Raw genomic sequence first — 19165 nt, 5'->3', positions numbered from 1 at the left:
CTATGGAACAACAGCTGCATAGTGAGGATCCCAGCCTATGGAACAACAGCTGCATAGTGAGGATCCCAGCCTATGGAACAACAGCTGCATAGTGAGGATCCCAGCCTATGGAACAACAGCTGCATAGTGAGGATCCCAGCCTATGGAACAACAGCTGCATAGTGAGGATCCCAGCCTATGGAACAACAGCTGCATAGTGAGGATCCCAGCCTATGGAACAACAGCTGCATAGTGCAGATCCCAGCCTATGGAACAACAGCTGCATAGTGAGGATCCCAGCCTATGGAACAACAGCTGCATAGTGAGGATCCCAGCCTATGGAACAACAGCTGCATAGTGAGGATCCCAGCCTATGGAACAACAGCTGCATAGTGCCTATGGATCCCAGCCTATGGAACAACAGCTGCATAGTGAGGATCCCAGCCTATGGAACAACAGCTGCATAGTGAGGATCCCAGCCTATGGAACAACAGCTGCATAGTGTGGATCCCAGCCTATGGAACAACAGCTGCATAGTGAGGATCCCAGCCTATGGAACAACAGCTTCATAGTGAGGATCCCAGCCTATGGAACAACAGCTGCATAGTGAGGATCCCAGCCTACGGAACAACAGCTGCATAGTGAGGATCCCAGCCTATGGAACAACAGCTGCATAGTGAGGATCCCAGCCTATGGAACAACAGCTGCATAGTGAGGATCCCAGCCTATGGAACAACAGCTGCATAGTGAGGATCCCAGCCTACGGAACAACAGCTGCATAGTGAGGATCCCAGCCTATGGAACAACAGCTGCATAGTGAGGATCCCAGCCTATGGAACAACAGCTGCATAGTGAGGATCCCAGCCTATGGAACAACAGCTGCATAGTGAGGATCCCAGCCTATGGAACAACAGCTGCATAGTGAGGATCCCAGCCTACGGAACAACAGCTGCATAGTGAGGATCCCAGCCTATGGAACAACAGCTACATAGTGAGGATCCCAGCCTATGGAACAACAGCTGCATAGTGAGGATCCCAGCCTACGGAACAACAGCTGCATAGTGAGGATCCCAGCCTATGGAACAACAGCTGCATAGTGAGGATCCCAGCCTATGGAACAACAGCTGCATAGTGAGGATCCCAGCCTATGGAACAACAGCTGCATAGTGAGGATCCCAGCCTATGGAACAACAGCTTCATAGTGAGGATCCCAGCCTATGGAACAACAGCTGCATAGTGAGGATCCCAGCCTATGGAACAACAGCTGCATAGTGAGGATCCCAGCCTATGGAACAACAGCTGCATAGTGAGGATCCCAGCCTACGGAACAACAGCTTCATAGTGAGGATCCCAGCCTATGGAACAACAGCTTCATAGTGAGGATCCCAGCCTATGGAACAACAGCTTCATAGTGAGGATCCCAGCCTATGGAACAACAGCTGCATAGTGAGGATCCCAGCCTATGGAACAACAGCTGCATAGTGAGGATCCCAGCCTACGGAACAACAGCTGCATAGTGAGGATCCCAGCCTACGGAACAACAGCTGCATAGTGAGGATCCCAGCCTATGGAACAACAGCTAGTGAGGATCCCATAGTGAGGATCCCAGCCTATGGAACAACAGCTGCATAGTGAGGATCCCAGCCTATGGAACAACAGCTGCATAGTGTGGATCCCAGCCTATGGAACAACAGCTGCATAGTGTGGATCCCAGCCTACGGAACAACAGCTGCATAGTGAGGATCCCAGCCTACGGAACAACAGCTGCATAGTGAGGATCCCAGCCTATGGAACAACAGCTGCATAGTGAGGATCCCAGCCTACGGAACAACAGCTGCATAGTGAGGATCCCAGCCTATGGAACAACAGCTGCATAGTGAGGATCCCAGCCTATGGAACAACAGCTGCATAGTGAGGATCCCAGCCTACGGAACAACAGCTGCATAGTGTCCAGCATATGGAACCAGCAGCCCAGCCTATGGAACAACAGCTGCATAGTGTGGATCCCAGCCAGCTATAGGAACAACAGCTGCATAGTGAGGATCCCAGCCTATGGAACAACAGCTTCATAGTGTGGATCCCAGCCTATGGAACAACAGCTGCATAGTGTGGATCCCAGCCTATGGAACAACAGCTGCATAGTGAGGATCCCAGCCTATGGAACAACAGCTTCATAGTGAGGATCCCAGCCTACGGAACAACAGCTGCATAGTGAGGATCCCAGCCTATGGAACAACAGCTGCATAGTGAGGATCCCAGCCTATGGAACAACAGCTGCATAGTGAGGATCCCAGCCTACGGAACAACAGCTTCATAGTGAGGATCCCAGCCTATGGAACAACAGCTGCATAGTGAGGATCCCAGCCTATGGAACAACAGCTTCATAGTGTGGATCCCAGCCTGTGGAACAACAGCTGCATAGTGTGGATCCCAGCCTACGGAACAACAGCTGCATAGTGAGGATCCCAGCCTACGGAACAACAGCTGCATAGTGAGGATCAGCATAGTGAGGATCCCAGCCTATGGAACAACAGCTGCATAGTGAGGATCCCAGCCTATGGAACAACAGCTGCATAGTGAGGATCCCAGCCTATGGAACAACAGCTGCATAGTGAGGATCCCAGCCTATGGAACAACAGCTGCATAGTGAGGATCCCAGCCTATGGAACAACAGCTGCATAGTGAGGATCCCAGCCTACGGAACAACAGCTGCATAGTGTGGATCCCAGCCTATGGAACAACAGCTGCATAGTGAGGATCCCAGCCTATGGAACAACAGCTGCATAGTGAGGATCCCAGCCTATGGAACAACAGCTGCATAGTGAGGATCCCAGCCTATGGAACAACAGCTTCATAGTGAGGATCCCAGCCTATGGAACAACAGCTGCATAGTGAGGATCCCAGCCTATGGAACAACAGCTGCATAGTGAGGATCCCAGCCTATGGAACAACAGCTGCATAGTGTGGATCCCAGCCTATGGAACAACAGCTGCATAGTGTGGATCCCAGCCTATGGAACAACAGCTGCATAGTGAGGATCCCAGCCTATGGAACAACAGCTGCATAGTGAGGATCCCAGCCTATGGAACAACAGCTGCATAGTGAGGATCCCAGCCTATGGAACAACAGCTGCATAGTGAGGATCCCAGCCTATGGAACAACAGCTGCATAGTGTGGATCCCAGCCTATGGAACAACAGCTGCATAGTGAGGATCCCAGCCTATGGAACAACAGCTGCTTCAGCCTATGGAACAACAGCTGAGGATCCCAGCCTATGGAACAACAGCTGCATAGTGAGGATCCCAGCCTATGGAACAACAGCTGCATAGTGAGGATCCCAGCCAGCCATAGTGAGGGATCCCAGCCTACGGAACAACAGCTGCATAGTGTGGATCCCAGCCTATGGAACAACAGCTGCATAGTGTGGCCTATCCCAGCCTATGGAACAACAGCTGCATAGTGAGGATCCCAGCCTATGGAACAACAGCTTCATAGTGAGGATCCCAGCCTATGGAACAACAGCTGCATAGTGAGGATCCCAGCCTATGGAACAACAGCTGCATAGTGAGGATCCCAGCCTATGGAACAACAGCTGCATAGTGAGGATCCCAGCCTATGGAACAACAGCTTCATAGTGAGGATCCCAGCCTATGGAACAACAGCTGCATAGTGTGGATCCCAGCCTATGGAACAACAGCTGCATAGTGAGGATCCCAGCCTATGGAACAACAGCTTCATAGTGAGGATCCCAGCCTATGGAACAACAGCTGCATAGTGAGGATCCCAGCCTATGGAACAACAGCTCCCAGCATAGTGTGAGGATCCCAGCCTACGGAACAACAGCTGCATAGTGTAGATCCCAGCCTATGGAACAACAGCTGCATAGTGAGGATCCCAGCCTATGGAACAACAGCTGCATAGTGAGGATCCCAGCCTACGGAACAAACAGCTGCATAGTGAGATCCCAGCCTATGGAACAACAGCTGCATAGTGTAGGATCCCAGCCTATGGAACAACAGCTGCATAGTGTAGATCCCAGCCTATGGAACAACAGCTGCATAGTGAGGATCCCAGCCTATGGAACAACAGCTGCATAGTGAGGATCCCAGCCTATGGAACAACAGCTTCATAGTGAGGATCCCAGCCTATGGAACAACAGCTGCATAGTGAGGATCCCAGCCTATGGAACAACAGCTGCATAGTGAGGATCCCAGCCTATGGAACAACAGCTGCATAGTGAGGATCCCAGCCTATGGAACAACAGCTGCATAGTGAGGATCCCAGCCTACGGAACAACAGCTTCATAGTGAGGATCCCAGCCTATGGAACAACAGCTGCATAGTGAGGATCTCAGCCTATGGAACAAACAGCTGCATAGTGAGGATCTCAGCCTATGGAACAACAGCTGCATAGTGTAGATCCCAGCCTATGGAACAACAGCTGCATAGTGAGGATCTCAGCCTATGGATCCCAGCCTATGGAACAACAGCTGCATAGTGTGGATCCCAGCCTATGGAACAACAGCTGCATAGTGAGGATCCCAGCCTATGGAACAACAGCTGCATAGTGAGGATCCCAGCCTATGGAACAACAGCTGCATAGTGAGGATCCCAGCCTATGGAACAACAGCTGCATAGTGAGGATCCCAGCCTATGGAATAAAAGTGGGGCTTTTATTGCTCAATATAGTTCATGCTGATATAATTGAAATATATAATTTAATCGTATTAGTATATGTAGTAGAAAGCGATGGGTTAGAAGAAGCCTACATAACCAACCCACCAATCAGATTACGTCACCGATAAATAAAACTCCAGGTCACACAGCAAAATAAAACTCCAGGTCACACAGCAAAATAAAACTCCAGGTCACACAGCAAAATAAAACTCCAGGTCACACAGCAAAATAAAGCTCCAGGTCACACAGCAAAATAAAACTCCAGGTCACACAGCAAAATAAAACTCCAGGTCACACAGCAAAAAAAAACTCCAGGTCACACAGCAAAAAAAACTCCAGGTCACACAGCAAAATAAAACTCCAGGTCACACAGCAAAATAAAACTCCAGGTCACACAGCAAAATAAAGCTCCAGGTCACACAGCAAAATAAAACTCCAGGTCACACAGCAAAATAAAACTCCAGGTCACACAGCAAAATAAAACTCCAGGTCACACAGCAAAATAAAACTCCAGGTCACACAGCAAAATAAAACTCCAGGTCACACAGCAAAATAAAGCTCCAGGTCACACAGCAAAATAAAACTCCAGGTCACACAGCAAAATATTTTGCCGAATATGCAGCCAATATGCAGCAGTTTAGAGCTGTGACTGTGTCTAGTAGAGGTCTTCACGAGTCCACCCGAACCTAAATACCCGAGACCTGACCCGGGATCTGAGCGGGTTCAAAGTGTTACGTTTTCCCTCGGGTCTGAGTCGGGTCCAGTTGGATTTTCATTGTGTCTCGGGTCTATGTAACTACAGCTGATAGATCCGAATGGACCAGCATGGACCCGACCACAGCTCTGTACAGCCTATAGAATATTTATTTATAATAAGGTGGATTTATTGACTTATAGAAGGCCTAGACAACATATTCGTTAACCAGAAGAGCAACTTGGCTGATAAACATATTTTGTTTTGTCACTCAGGTCCAATCTAGACCCAGACCCGTCTAGGTCTGGTTGTCGTTGGATCCATTCAGGTTCGGGTCTCATCGTTCTCGGGTTCGGGTCTGATTGTCTTCGGGTCCAGGTCCAACTTTTTGGACCCGAGAAGACCTCTACAGCCTATTAGTATCTATCTACAAACTGGTAAGGAGGGGGCATGCAACCATACAGGAAGCATGTAAAAGCAGAGAGATACTGCATTGAGCCTGTTCACTAGTATAATCACAGACAGACAGACAGACAGACAGACAGACAGACAGACAGACAGACAGACAGACAGAGAGAGAGAGAGAGAGAGGGAGAGAGGGAGAGAGAGAGAGGCTTGGCCTAGGAGGGACTAGAAGCAAAGTGGCTTCTGCCCCATGGCCTCCTGGGAAGAATATGAAGGTGAAAAGATGAGTGTATCAGTGAGACAGTAACACCTGTGTGAGCGATGTTAAATAGTGCTTGCCTATGACACTGGCCTGCACCTCTGGGGGCCATCTCTGTCTCTGTCTCTGTGTGGCCACGCTGCAGGGACCAACTAAAGACTCTCACATCCTGGTCCACCTCACAGAGCAACGCACTGAAATACACAGAGATTGCAGCAGTGACTATGACTGAGTCCCAAATGGCACCCTTTATCCCCTTTATAGTGCACTACTTCTGACTAGAACCCATATGTCTATTGTCTACCCAACAAGCTGCATGTGAGTCTGACTGGACTGAAATGAGAGTTCAGTATGATCATACACACAGCTCTGCAACCAGCTGAGACACAGACACACACACAGCTCTGCAACTCGCCACTTCCATCATTGACTCCACAGTTATGGTAAGTGATGTTGGTTACTGCTGCCATGGCAACTGATTTGCAATTCCTTTAGAGGGGGGCACTAGAGAGTGAGAGTGTGTGTGTGGCTGTGGGACTGGGAGACAGAGAGAGAGGTACTCAGGCTCTCTGCAGCACTAGAGATGCCTGTCACAAACCATTACAGGAGGTGGGGACTAACAGTTAAGGTCACAGCAGCATCCACACACACACACACACACACACACACACACACACACACACACACACACACACACACACACACACACACACACACACACACACACACACACACACACACACACACACACACACACACACACACACACACAGTTCTCTCTGAATTACCATTCACACAAAACCACAGGCAGTGGTTACATGCTGATAGAGAAAGACATGCACTGTTCAGTGGCTCCAGGTGATATATGGGGAATATGTCTGTAGCATTGAAATGTATAATCTCTCTACTACACACACACACACAGTACTGTCACACCCTGACCCTACCTCATGTTCTCCACTGTGTCTTCAGGCATGGGCGCCACCGGCTGGACAGCAGGCAGGTTCTTACTGGTGGCCCCGTTGACGAAGGATGAGGAAGAGGTGGAGGAAGAGGAGGCTGAGTCTGTAGCTCCTGCAGGGAACAAACACACCAACCAACGTCACACTGGGAGAAGAATGGGAGCAAGTATACAACTTTATTATATATAACCAAGTATATAACTATATTATATACCCAAGTACTGTATACAACTATACAGTACAGAATATGACTATACAGTACAGTATACAACTCAATTACATAACCAACTATAGAAATACAAACTCCATTATACAGTATACAACTATACATTATAGCATACACTATACAACTATATTATATACCCAAGTACAGAAATATACAGTATACACCTCCATTATATACCCAATTATAAACTGGGTGGTTCGAGCCCTGAATGCTGATTGGCTGACAGCCGTGTTATATCAGACCGTATACCACGGGTATGACAAAACATTTATTTTTACTGCTCTAATTACATTGGTAACCAGTTTTTAATAGCAATAAGTCACCTCTGGGGGTTGTGGTACAGTATATTGCCAATATACCACGGCTAAGGGCTATGTCCAGGCACTCCGCATTGCGTCGTGCAGTTGGACAGTCCTTGGCTGTGGTATATTGGCCATATACCACACCCCCTTGGGCCTTATTGCTTAAATATACAACTATACAGTATACACCTATGCTGTATATTATCTACCCAAGGTCTGTTTCAGTTACAGGCCCGACCTATAAGAATGACATCCACCTTGAACCATTCATTGTAAGTATATGAATGTCTAATGTCCAATTCAATATAACGGTTGTTCAAACACGGTGCATTGTACTGTAGCTACATCTGTGGCATTTATTTTCAAATATTGGGTTACATGTTTAATAGGATACGATTAAGACGTGTTCCATCCATCATCATTCCAGGTATCACATGCATGTCCTTGAGGTCATGGGTCACGTTGACAAAGAACATCTACAGAACAGAACTGGTGAAATCATGGGGTCTGAGGGAAAGAGGGAGAGAAGGAGGGAGAGAGAAAAAGAGAGAGAGTGGGAGAAAGAGGGGGTGAGAGAGAAGGGGGAGAGAGAGTGAGAAAGAGGGAGGGGGGGTGACAGAGAAGGAGGGAAGGCGGAAGGTAGGGAGAGAAGGTTATAGATGGAAAAGTGGGAAGGAAAGAGAGGGAAGCGGGAGGAGAGGAGAGGAGAGCCCCTGGGTTTAACTGAAAGAGAGAGAAGTGAGAGGAGAGGAGAGGAGAGAAGAGAGCCCCTGGGTTTAACTGAAAGAGAGAGAAGTGAGAGGAGAGGAGACAAGAGAGACCCTGGGTTTAACTGAAAGAGAGAGAAGCGAGAGGAGAGGAGAGGAGAGAAGAGAGCCCCTGGGATTAACTGAAAGAGAGAGAAGTGAGAGGAGAGAAGAGAGCCCCTGGGTTTAACTGAAAGAGAGAGAGAAGCGGGAGGAGAGGAGAGCCCCTGGGTTTAACTGAAAGAGAGAGAAGCGGGAGGAGGGGAGAGAGGAGAGCCCCTGGGTTTAACTGAAAGCACAGTGACACATCTGTCACATTCCTGCTGAGTGGATAGGGACATTTAATAGGTGTTGCAGCTTTAATGGTCTCTGTATTAAGTGGCTTCTTTCGAAGGCCTGCTGCATCATGGGACCCTGGGCTCAACAGCATGGAACAGGGCCTAAGGGGAGAGGACAGTCAAATGGAACCCTATTCCCTATTTAGTGCAGTACTTTTGTTCAGGGCTCATTGGAAGCACACTACACTACAACTTCTACTACACTACACTACACTAATTTGGTCTGAACAAATGAAACATAATAAAACAACAAGATCTACCATTTCTCGGAGGTCATTGAATGCATTTCAACCTGACCCGATTGTATTATCCTGCTTTATACAGCACAACCACCACACAGCAGGTCATAGCACTTTATAAACTGGGTGGTTCGAGCCCTGAATGCTGATTGGGTGACAGCCATGGTCTATACGACCGTATACCATGGGTATTACAAAACATGTATTTTTACTGCTCTAATTACGTTGGTAACCAGTTTTTAATAGCAGTAAGGCACCTCGGGGCCAATATATCACGGCTAAGGGCTGTGTCCAGGCACTCTATGTTGTGTTGTGTGTAAGAACAGCCCGTAGCTGTGGTATATTGGCCACAGACCCCACCTCCTCTGACCTTATCGCTTAAGTATAGGAAGCCTGGCGGGAGATAGTACAGTAGAGAGTGCCCTCTGGTGCACAGTATGAGTTTCTACATTCCACCATTAAACCTCAGTCATCCAGCCGAGAAACAAATAGGTTACGTCCCAAATAGTCCCAAATTCTTTATATAATGCACCACTTTTGACCAGATCCCTACGGGCCTTGGTAAAAACTAGTGCACTACATTGGGAGCCATTAGGGACGCAGTTCCGCTCCTATTCCTGGACCGGCATCAAAGGACACATTCCAGACCCACTGGGTTATTAAGATCTGCAGTAATTACTCAGATGAAATACTAACGAACTCCAACGAGCAACAGTTCCCTGGAAATAAACCACATTACCGGCCAAACACATTAGTAGAGTGTTATTAGTAACCTCTTGGGTCTGAGACCCTGAGTACCATCCTTCAGAGGGCTTGTATGTCAGGCTGAATCTTAAACCAACCACTATCCCTTTACCCCTACGCCTTATCCCCTACACCAAGCCCTGACCCCCTACACCTATATATACCCTACTCCTTATCCCCTACACCTATCCCTGACCCCCTACACCTATACCCTACTCCTTATCTCCTACACCTAGCCTTGACCCCCTACACCTATACCCTAATCCTTATCCCCTACACCTAGCCCTGACCCCCTACACCTATACCCTACTCCTTATCTCCTACACCTAGCCCTGGCCCCCTACACCTATACCCTACTCCTTATCCCCTACACCTAGCCCTGACCCCCTACACCTATACCCTACTCCTTATCTCCTACACCTAGCCTTGACCCCCTACACCTATATACCCTACTCCTTATCCCCTACACCTAGCCCTGACCCCTACACCTATACCCTACTCCTTATCCCCTACACCTAGCCCTGACCCCTACACCTATACCCTACTCCTTATCTCCTACACCTAGCCCTGACCCCCTACACCTATACCCTACTCCTTATCCCCTACACCTAGCCCTGGCCCCCTACACCTATACCCTACTCCTTATCCCCTACACCTAGCCCTGACCCCCTACACCTATACCCTACTCCTTATCCCCTACACCTAGCCCTGACCCCCTACACCTATACCCTACCCCTTATCCCCTACACCTAGCCCTGACCCCTACACCTATACCCTACTCCTTATCCCCTACACCTAGCCCTGGCCCCCTACACCTATACCCTACTCCTTATCCCCTACACCTAGCCCTGGCCCCCTACACCTATACCCTACTCCTTATCCCCTACACCTAAACCTGACCCCCTACACCTATACCCTACTCCTTATCCCCTACACCTAGCCCTGACCCCTACACCTATACCCTACTCCTTATCCCCTACACCTAGCCCTGACCCCTACACCTATACCCTACTCCTTATCCCCTACACCTAGCCCTGACCCCTACACCTATACCCTACTCCTTATCCCCTACATCTAGCCCTGACCCCTACACCTATACCCTACTCCTTATCCCCTACACCTAGCCCTGACCCCTACACCTATACCCTACTCCTTATCCCCTACACCTAGCCCTGACCCCTACACCTAGCCCCTACCCTTTACTCACTAGCACCTCATATAGAAAATAAAGGATCAGATAGGTATAAGCAATACTATTAATATGTTAGTACTAGCTTCCTGTTAAGAAGCCACTTAATAATTGTAGGTTAGGTGGAATTGTCACTAATATTACTCATACCTATCCACACGTTTCAAGTATACACAAGTGGCTAAGTGTTAGGGCAGGCCTGGGCAACTCCAGGTCTCGGGGGCCTGGTTGGTGTCACACTCCCCCCCCATCCCTAGCAAACACAGCTGATTAAACTAATTGCATTTTTAACTGAAGATCATAATTAGTTGATTATTGGAGTCAGGTGTGTTAGCTGGGGCAAAACTGTGACACCACTCAGGCCCCCGAGGACTGGAGTTGCCCAGGCCTGTGGGACTAGGGGTTGATGTGGGAAGCACTCGAAGATTTAGTCACAAATTGCACCCTATTCCCCACATTTGACCAGGGCCCATGGGTGTAGGCCTACCGGTGGTGTTGATCATGCTCTTGGCGGTGTTGGAGGCTGCAGAAAAGATGTTGGGGGTGGAGCCTGTTGCCAGGCTACTGGAGGATGTGTGTCCAACCGTGTTCACAGCCAGACTGCCTGGTGGAGGCTTCTTCACTGGGACCACCACACTCCTATACAGAGAGAGAGAGTCTCACACACACAGACACAGACACAGACACACACACACACACACACACACACACACACACACACACACACACACACACACACACACACACACACACACACACACACACACACACACACACACACACACACACACACACACACACACACACACACACACACACACAGCTAAGTGTAGCTAATGACCGAACCAAGCATCAGTAATGCTCCCATTAAGTTAAGAGAAACATTAAATACAGTACATGGAAATAGAAAAAGACTGTTCTGTGTGAAGACACTTCTGATTTCCTCATATATTTATAGACACTAGAACACATCACGGGGGAAGAAGGCAGTAAATGCTGCCAGCAGGGTGTGCGTCCCAAATGGCACTCTATTCCCTATACAGTGTACTACTTTTGATAAGAGCCCTGTACAACAGTAGTGCACTATACAGGGAATGGGGTGCTATTTGGCACAGACCCAGGGTCTCTAGATGACTAAACTTGTGACCTTCCCATGGTCCACTTAGAGAGCACAGAGAATACATTCAGACCACTGGGATCTACTGCAGTTATTTATTCACTTCTGATGAACGGCATGACACACACACAAACGTCCATATCTCTGCATCTGCAGTGAAGAGGACTGCTACTTCCGGGTTGGAGCGAGCGGTCGCATCGGCACTTCGCTCCGCAGGTAGTATAACTTTTTCATTACATTTCATTATAGTACAACGGTTTGATTTGTCTAATCTTAGCAATTTCTTCTTAGCTAGCTACATAGCCGTCTTTGTATCAAAGATAATTGCGTAATTATCGTATTTCGTCGTCCTAACGTAGTCTTCACTGCTCTGCCCAGCAGCTAGCCAGCTAGCAAACGTCCACCGATTAGCAGCACTGTAGAAACTATTACACTCAACTGAACGACTTGATTAGTGTAGTGTTAGCTAGCTACATAGCTGTCTTTGCTGTCTTCGTATCCAAGATAATTGTGTAGTTTAGAGTGTGTAGTCTTAGAGTGATTATCTTAATTTACCGAGATTAGCTAGCCAGCTATCTGTCGTCCTTAACGTAGGAGACACTGCTAGCTAGCCAACAGCTAGCCAACGTTCCGAATAGAACTCAACAACCCGGTCGCATTCACAGGTAGTATCACATTTTCATTTCATTTCATTACAGTACAACGGTTTGATTTGTTTGATCGTAGCTAGCTACGTAGCTAGCTACATAACCGTCTTTGTATCTAAGATAATTGTGTAGTCTAGAGCGATTTTCTAGGTTAGCTAGCCAGCTATTGTCGTTCTTTTAACGCAACGTAACGTAATCAACACTGCTAGCTAGCCAGCTAGCCCCCGAATAGCAGCACTGTAGAAACTATTACACTCAACGGAACGACTTGATTAGTGTAGTGTCAACAACGCAGCCACTGCCAGCTAGCCTACAAAGTCAACAACGCAGCCACTGCCAGCTAGCCTACTTCAGCAGTAGTGTATCATTTTAATCATTTTAGTCAATAAGATTCTTGCTACGTAAGCTTAACTTTGTGAACATTCGAGACGTGTAGTCCACTTGTCATTCCAATCTCCTTTGCATTAGCGTAGCCTCTTCTGTAGCCTGTCAACTATGTGTCTGTCTATCCCTGTTCTCTCCTCTCTGCACAGACCATACAAACGCTCCACACCGCGTGGCCGCGGCCACCCTAATCTGGTGGTCCCAGCGCGCACGACCCACGTGGAGTTCCAGGTCTCCGGTAGCCTCTGGAACTGCCGATCTGCGGCCAACAAGGCAGAGTTCATCTCAGCCTATGCCTCCCTCCAGTCCCTCGACTTCTTGGCACTGACGGAAACATGGATCACCACAGATAACACTGCTACTCCTACTGCTCTCTCCTCGTCCGCCCCCGTGTTCTCGCACACCCTGAGAGCTTCTGGTCAGCGGGGTGGTGGCACCGGGATCCTCATCTCTCCCAAGTGGTCATTCTCTCTTTCTCCCCTTACCCATCTGTCTATCGCCTCCTTTGAATTCCATGCTGTCACAGTTACCAGCCCTTTCAAGCTTAACATCCTTATCATTTATCGCCCTCCAGGTTCCCTCGGAGAGTTCATAAATGAGCTTGATGCCTTGATAAGCTCCTTTCCTGAGGACGGCTCACCTCTCACAGTTCTTGGCGACTTTAACCTCCCCACGTCTACCTTTGACTCATTCCTCTCTGCCTCCTTCTTTCCACTCCTCTCCTCTTTTGACCTCACCCTCTCACCTTCCCCCCCTACTCACAAGGCAGGCAATACGCTCGACCTCATCTTTACTAGATGCTGTTCTTCCACTAACCTCATTGCAACTCCCCTCCAAGTCTCCGACCACTACCTTGTATCCTTTTCCCTCTCGCTCTCATCCAACACCTCCCACACTGCCCCAACTCGGATGGTATCGCGCCGTCCCAACCTTCGCTCTCTCTCCCCCGCTACTCTCTCCTCTTCCATCCTATCATCTCTTCCCTCTGCTCAAACCTTCTCCAACCTATCTCCTGATTCTGCCTCCTCAACCCTCCTCTCCTCCCTTTCTGCATCCTTTGACTCTCTATGTCCCCTATCCTCCAGGCCGGCTCGGTCCTCCCCTCCCGCTCCGTGGCTCGACGACTCATTGCGAGCTCACAGAACAGGGCTCCGGGCAGCCGAGCGGAAATGGAGGAAAACTCGCCTCCCTGCGGACCTGGCATCCTTTCACTCCCTCCTCTCTACATTTTCCTCCTCTGTCTCTGCTGCTAAAGCCACTTTCTACCACTCTAAATTCCAAGCATCTGCCTCTAACCCTAGGAAGCTCTTTGCCACCTTCTCCTCCCTCCTGAATCCTCCCCCTCCCCCCCTCCTCCCTCTCTGCAGATGACTTCGTCAACCATTTTGAAAAGAAGGTCGACGACATCCGATCCTCGTTTGCTAAGTCAAACGACACCGCTGGTTCTGCTCACACTGCCCTACCCTGTGCTCTGACCTCTTTCTCCCCTCTCTCTCCAGATGAAACCTTGCGTCTTGTGACGGCCGGCCGCCCAACAACCTGCCCGCTTGACCCTATCCTCTCCTCTCTTTCTCCAGACCATTTCCGGAGACCTTCTCCTTACCTCACCTCGCTCATCAACTCATCCCTGACCGCTGGCTACGTCCCTTCCGTCTTCAAGAGAGCGAGAGTTGCACCCCTTCTGAAAAAACCTACACTCGATCCCTCCGATGTCAACAACTACAGACCAGTATCCCTTCTTTCTTTTCTCTCTAAAACTCTTGAACGTGCCGTCCTTGGCCAGCTCTCCAGCTATCTCTCTCTGAATGACCTTCTTGATCCAAATCAGTCAGGTTTCAAGACTAGTCATTCAACTGAGACTGCTCTTCTCTGTATCACGGAGGCGCTCCGCACTGCTAAAGCTAACTCTCTCTCCTCTGCTCTCATCCTTCTAGACCTATCGGCTGCCTTCGATACTGTGAACCATCAGATCCTCCTCTCCACCCTCTCCGAGTTGGGCATCTCCGGCGCGGCCCACGCTTGGATTGCGTCCTACCTGACAGGTCGCTCCTACCAGGTGGCGTGGCGAGAATCTGTCTCCTCACCACGCGCTCTCACCACTGGTGTCCCCCAGGGCTCTGTTCTAGGCCCTCTCCTATTCTAGCTATACACCAAGTCACTTGGCTCTGTCATAACCTCACATGGTCTCTCCTATCATTGCTATGCAGACGACACACAATTAATCTTCTCCTTTCCCCCTTCTGATGACCAGGTGGCGAATCGCATCTCTGCATGTCTGGCAGACATATCAGTGTGGATGCTTTCCTCCCGCTGCCCGTTCCATGATCGGAGCTGTGAGGGGAATGGACAACACCCTGGCACCATCAGTACCTCCAGGCTCTGACAACATCAGGCCCTACACCCAAACAAGGGCACTGCGTTCATCCACCTCTGGCCTGCAACCTTCCCAAGCCTCCCTACCACTGAGGAAGTACAGTTCCACCTCAGCTCAGCCCAGTCAAAACTGTTCATCCACCTCTGGCCTGCTCGCCTCCCTACCACTGGCCCCCAATGGTGGAACAAACTCCCTCACGACGCCAGGACAGCGGAGTCAATCACCACCTTCCGGAGACACCTGAAACCCCACCTCTTTAAGGAATACCTAGGATAGGATAAGTAATCCTTCTCACCCCCCACCCCCTTTAAGATTTAGATGCACTATTGTAAAGTGACACTGGATGTCATAAGGTGAATGAACCAATTTGTAAGTCGCTCTGGATAAGAGCGTCTGCTAAATGACTTAAATGTAATGTAAATGACTGATGGTGGCGGCATCATTTATTCAGTACATCTGTGTACTGCTGCTTTGGTCTAGACCAGAGGTCTCATTGACAGCAGCACATCACTGAGAAAACCAGCTATATGTTTAATATGTTTTCTAAAAAGGTATTCCTGGTTCATTTTGAGTTATTTATCTAATCATTTATTGGAGTAGGAGCACAAACAATAAAAACACTGACATGTTGAATGAACAATCACATGCATTGTTCCATCACACTTCAGATTAGCACTAATTCCAACAGTTGTCTCTTTTCAAAATAAACATGGAAAAAGCTAAGATAAGAATGTGTGCAGCTATCCCTGGGTGACATGGTTACGGTCTGATATGAACCTTTCATTTGAATAATTGATTAGATGCAAAGACGACCTAAGACATCATGTATTAATATGGGTGTGTTTAATAGGGGCTGCTGTGAATAAAGTGAGGATTCATCTGGTGAGGAATATTAATGAACAGGACAAGACGCCTATAGAGGAAAGAGAACCGCAGAACACATCCTGTAAGGACTCGCACACACACACACACACACACACACACACACACACACACACACACACACACACACACACACACACACACACACACACACACACACACACACACACACACACACACACACACACACACACACACACACACGCGCGCGCACGAGCGCACATTTATCTACACACATACATCCTCTATCATAAAGATATACTGTGGAAATGGATTAAGAAGATTACATTTCCTAACATAGTCTGTTCAATTAAAACCAAACAGATTAAATCAGTTCTTCATTATAAATGTAATCATACATTCAGTGCTAGACAACATCCCCCTGTGTTACTGTGAGAGCTGTACTACAGAGAGAGAGAGAGAGGGAGGGAGAGAGAAAGAAAAAGAAAGAAAGAAAGAAAGAAAGAAAGGAAGGAAGGGAGAGAGAGAGAGAGGGAATGAGATTTAAAGGTGTATTTAGATCAGTCGTGCAGTGGTCCCATCTGGCCATCCAGTCCTGGGTATTGAAGTCTCTAATTGAAAACTCCACCTCAGAGAGACTATCAACCAGAAAGACCAGGGGACTCAGCCCTCCCCAGCCCTCTTCTCAACGCTCTGAGCCTTTTCTTTGTGCTCTGTTTTGATGTTGTCAGTCCCTATCAGCCTCAGGCCTGACAGCCCAGCCGTCCTGAGGGCTAGTCAGCCTAGAAGCTCATTCTGCTGGCAGGTGGAGAAGAATTAGACACAGCAAATTGAGGCTGGATGACATTAAAGCATGAAGGAGTCGTATGTGGGACCTGGACACTGTGTGTGAAAGCATTTCAAAATTAATACAGAGAGGTCTGGCAACTCATTTCAGCCTGCCAAGGCATATTAGGGCTGTGAGGGGTGAGAAGACAGGCTTGGGCGTGGGGTGGGAGGGGGGAGGGGTAAAATGGGAAGCCGCTTCTGTTTAATCAGTCATCAGGGCCCAGGGGACCTCTGCAGTCCTTCATCTGATCCTTCATCTCCTCCTCCCTCTCTACCTTTCCTCCCTCCTCCACCTCCTTATCTCTCCTCTCCTCCATTTGTACCTTCATCACAGGTGGCACACACACCAAACAGGCCACACTGACAGCCTTCCTATTTTGACATGGTTCAGGGTTTGTTGGTCCTAAATCTACCTCAATTATCTTCAACGTTCACCAGACAGAAAGATAAGGATTCTGGGATGTGAACCCTGACCTCCTGTCAGCAGTAGGTTACCACAGGGACAGCACACGGATTACTGTGTTCTTATCTACTGCAGGAATGTAATCACACACCTTTCCAAACACACACCCACCCTCCCACACACCTCCCCATGGGGGCTGAGCGAACACTACCAGAGATCTAACATGTGACTGATGTTTCGCTTGCTACTGTAAAACCATGAATGTTGCTCCTGACAACTAAACGGACTTAGTGGATAAACTGGGGCGTGTTGAGCGTGCTTGACTAACGATGCACATTATAGTTCTTTCTTGAAGCGTATACAGGGTATTCAGAACGTATTCAGACCCCTTCCCCTTTTCCACATTTTGTTACATTACAGCCTTATTCTAAAATGGATTGGGGGTTTTCTCATTAATCTACACACAACTGCTTATTAAAATAAATGTGTTTTATTGTCACTTTCACCAGATATGTGCAGTGAAATGTGTTGTTTTACAGGGTCAGCCACAGCAGTACCGCACCCCTGGAGTAAATTAGGGCAAGTAACCAAAAGGTCGCTGGTTTGAATCCTTGAGCCGGCGAGGTGAAAATATGACGTTGTGCCCTTGTGCAAGGCACTTAACCCTAATTGCTCCTGTAAGTCGCTCTGGATAAGAGCGTCTGCTAAATGACAAAAATGTAAAATTTAAGTGCCTTTGCTCAAGGGCACATCGGCAGATTCTTCACCTTGCTGGCTTGGGTATTCAAACCAGCGACCTTTCCATTATTGGCCCAAACAATCTATCACTAGGCTACCTGCCCAAGTTGTCAAATATGTATAAGATATGCATAACAGAGTGGCCTCCAGTACAAAGAGTGGACCTGCATGGTTGTGTGTGTATGTGTGTGCATGTGTACCTGTCAAAGGAGTGAAACTGCATGGGCAGCATGGGGTGATGGGTCTCTCTCTGTACAGCAGGATCAGGGTAGGGGAGGGGCTCTGGTCCAGGCTCCACCCCCTCTACTGGCCCAGCCACTAGGCTCTTCAGAATCTCTCTGACGTTGATGTTTGATTGACTGATCGAGGAGATGGAGGAGGCGGTTGTTAGAACCTCCAGGCCAGGCGGCTCCAAGAGGAACTCCTGGCTATGCTTCTCCCCAGAGGAAAGGCTGCCGAGCAGGGCGGACATGACGTGAACACGCCCGGGTCCTGAAGGTTCCAGGTCTGCCCCATTTAACACACTGGTCACCTGGGGGGGTAGCTTAGTTATGTACTCTTGTACCTGTACCCTTCCTGGATTTATGCACGGACAAACATTATAATACAACTACAATCCATTCTAATAGAGCGAGAAAAGAGAACACAGTCTAGTATCTAGATAAGCAACCTGTTCCTCTCCAATGCCAGAGTCAGTGTGCGGCAGAGATCCTCTCCCTATGTGGAGCTCCTCTACAGGGGTGGGGGGCGCCTTATTGTGGTCAGGGTAGGCCAGGGGGGTCTCTGGAACACACACACATATACACACACACACACACACTTATTAAAGGACACAAGGTCACTGGGTGGGCTCACACACATTGATCATGTTCCAGAACGTCAAAAATGTGATGCATTGTGGGTTAATTGGGATTGACTGACTGATCTGCAAATAATAATGAGTAGTCATTCAAGATACAAGGTGATTCGTAGATCAGCCAGTCGGGAGTTGAACAAGCCCATTCTCTCCCCATCTAACTTCCCAGTTCATCCTCTTCTAACTTCCATCTCAGATAGACATCTGCCACATGTC

At 48.6% G+C, this 19165-nt stretch overlaps 1 protein-coding gene across 2 annotated transcripts in view; it reads right to left on the bottom strand.

Moving 5' to 3' along the window:
* The window catches only part of LOC118396139 (neurobeachin-like), a 415134-nt gene that overhangs the window by 224644 nt on the left and 171325 nt on the right, over window positions 1-19165 (bottom strand). For both annotated transcript variants that reach the window (XM_052522064.1, XM_052522066.1), the window contains exons 31-34: window positions 18764-18876; window positions 18294-18625; window positions 11247-11398; window positions 6961-7087 (exon numbers count right to left, since the gene is read on the bottom strand). In XM_052522064.1, coding sequence (XP_052378024.1) covers window positions 6961-7087; window positions 11247-11398; window positions 18294-18625; window positions 18764-18876 — 724 coding nt within the window. The remainder of the gene's footprint in view (window positions 1-6960; window positions 7088-11246; window positions 11399-18293; window positions 18626-18763; window positions 18877-19165) is intronic.

The sequence above is a fragment of the Oncorhynchus keta genome, chromosome 1 (assembly GCF_023373465.1).
Source record: "Oncorhynchus keta strain PuntledgeMale-10-30-2019 chromosome 1, Oket_V2, whole genome shotgun sequence".
Classification (NCBI taxonomy): domain Eukaryota; kingdom Metazoa; phylum Chordata; class Actinopteri; order Salmoniformes; family Salmonidae; genus Oncorhynchus; species Oncorhynchus keta.
This window is presented reverse-complemented; position numbering and strand designations above follow the sequence as displayed.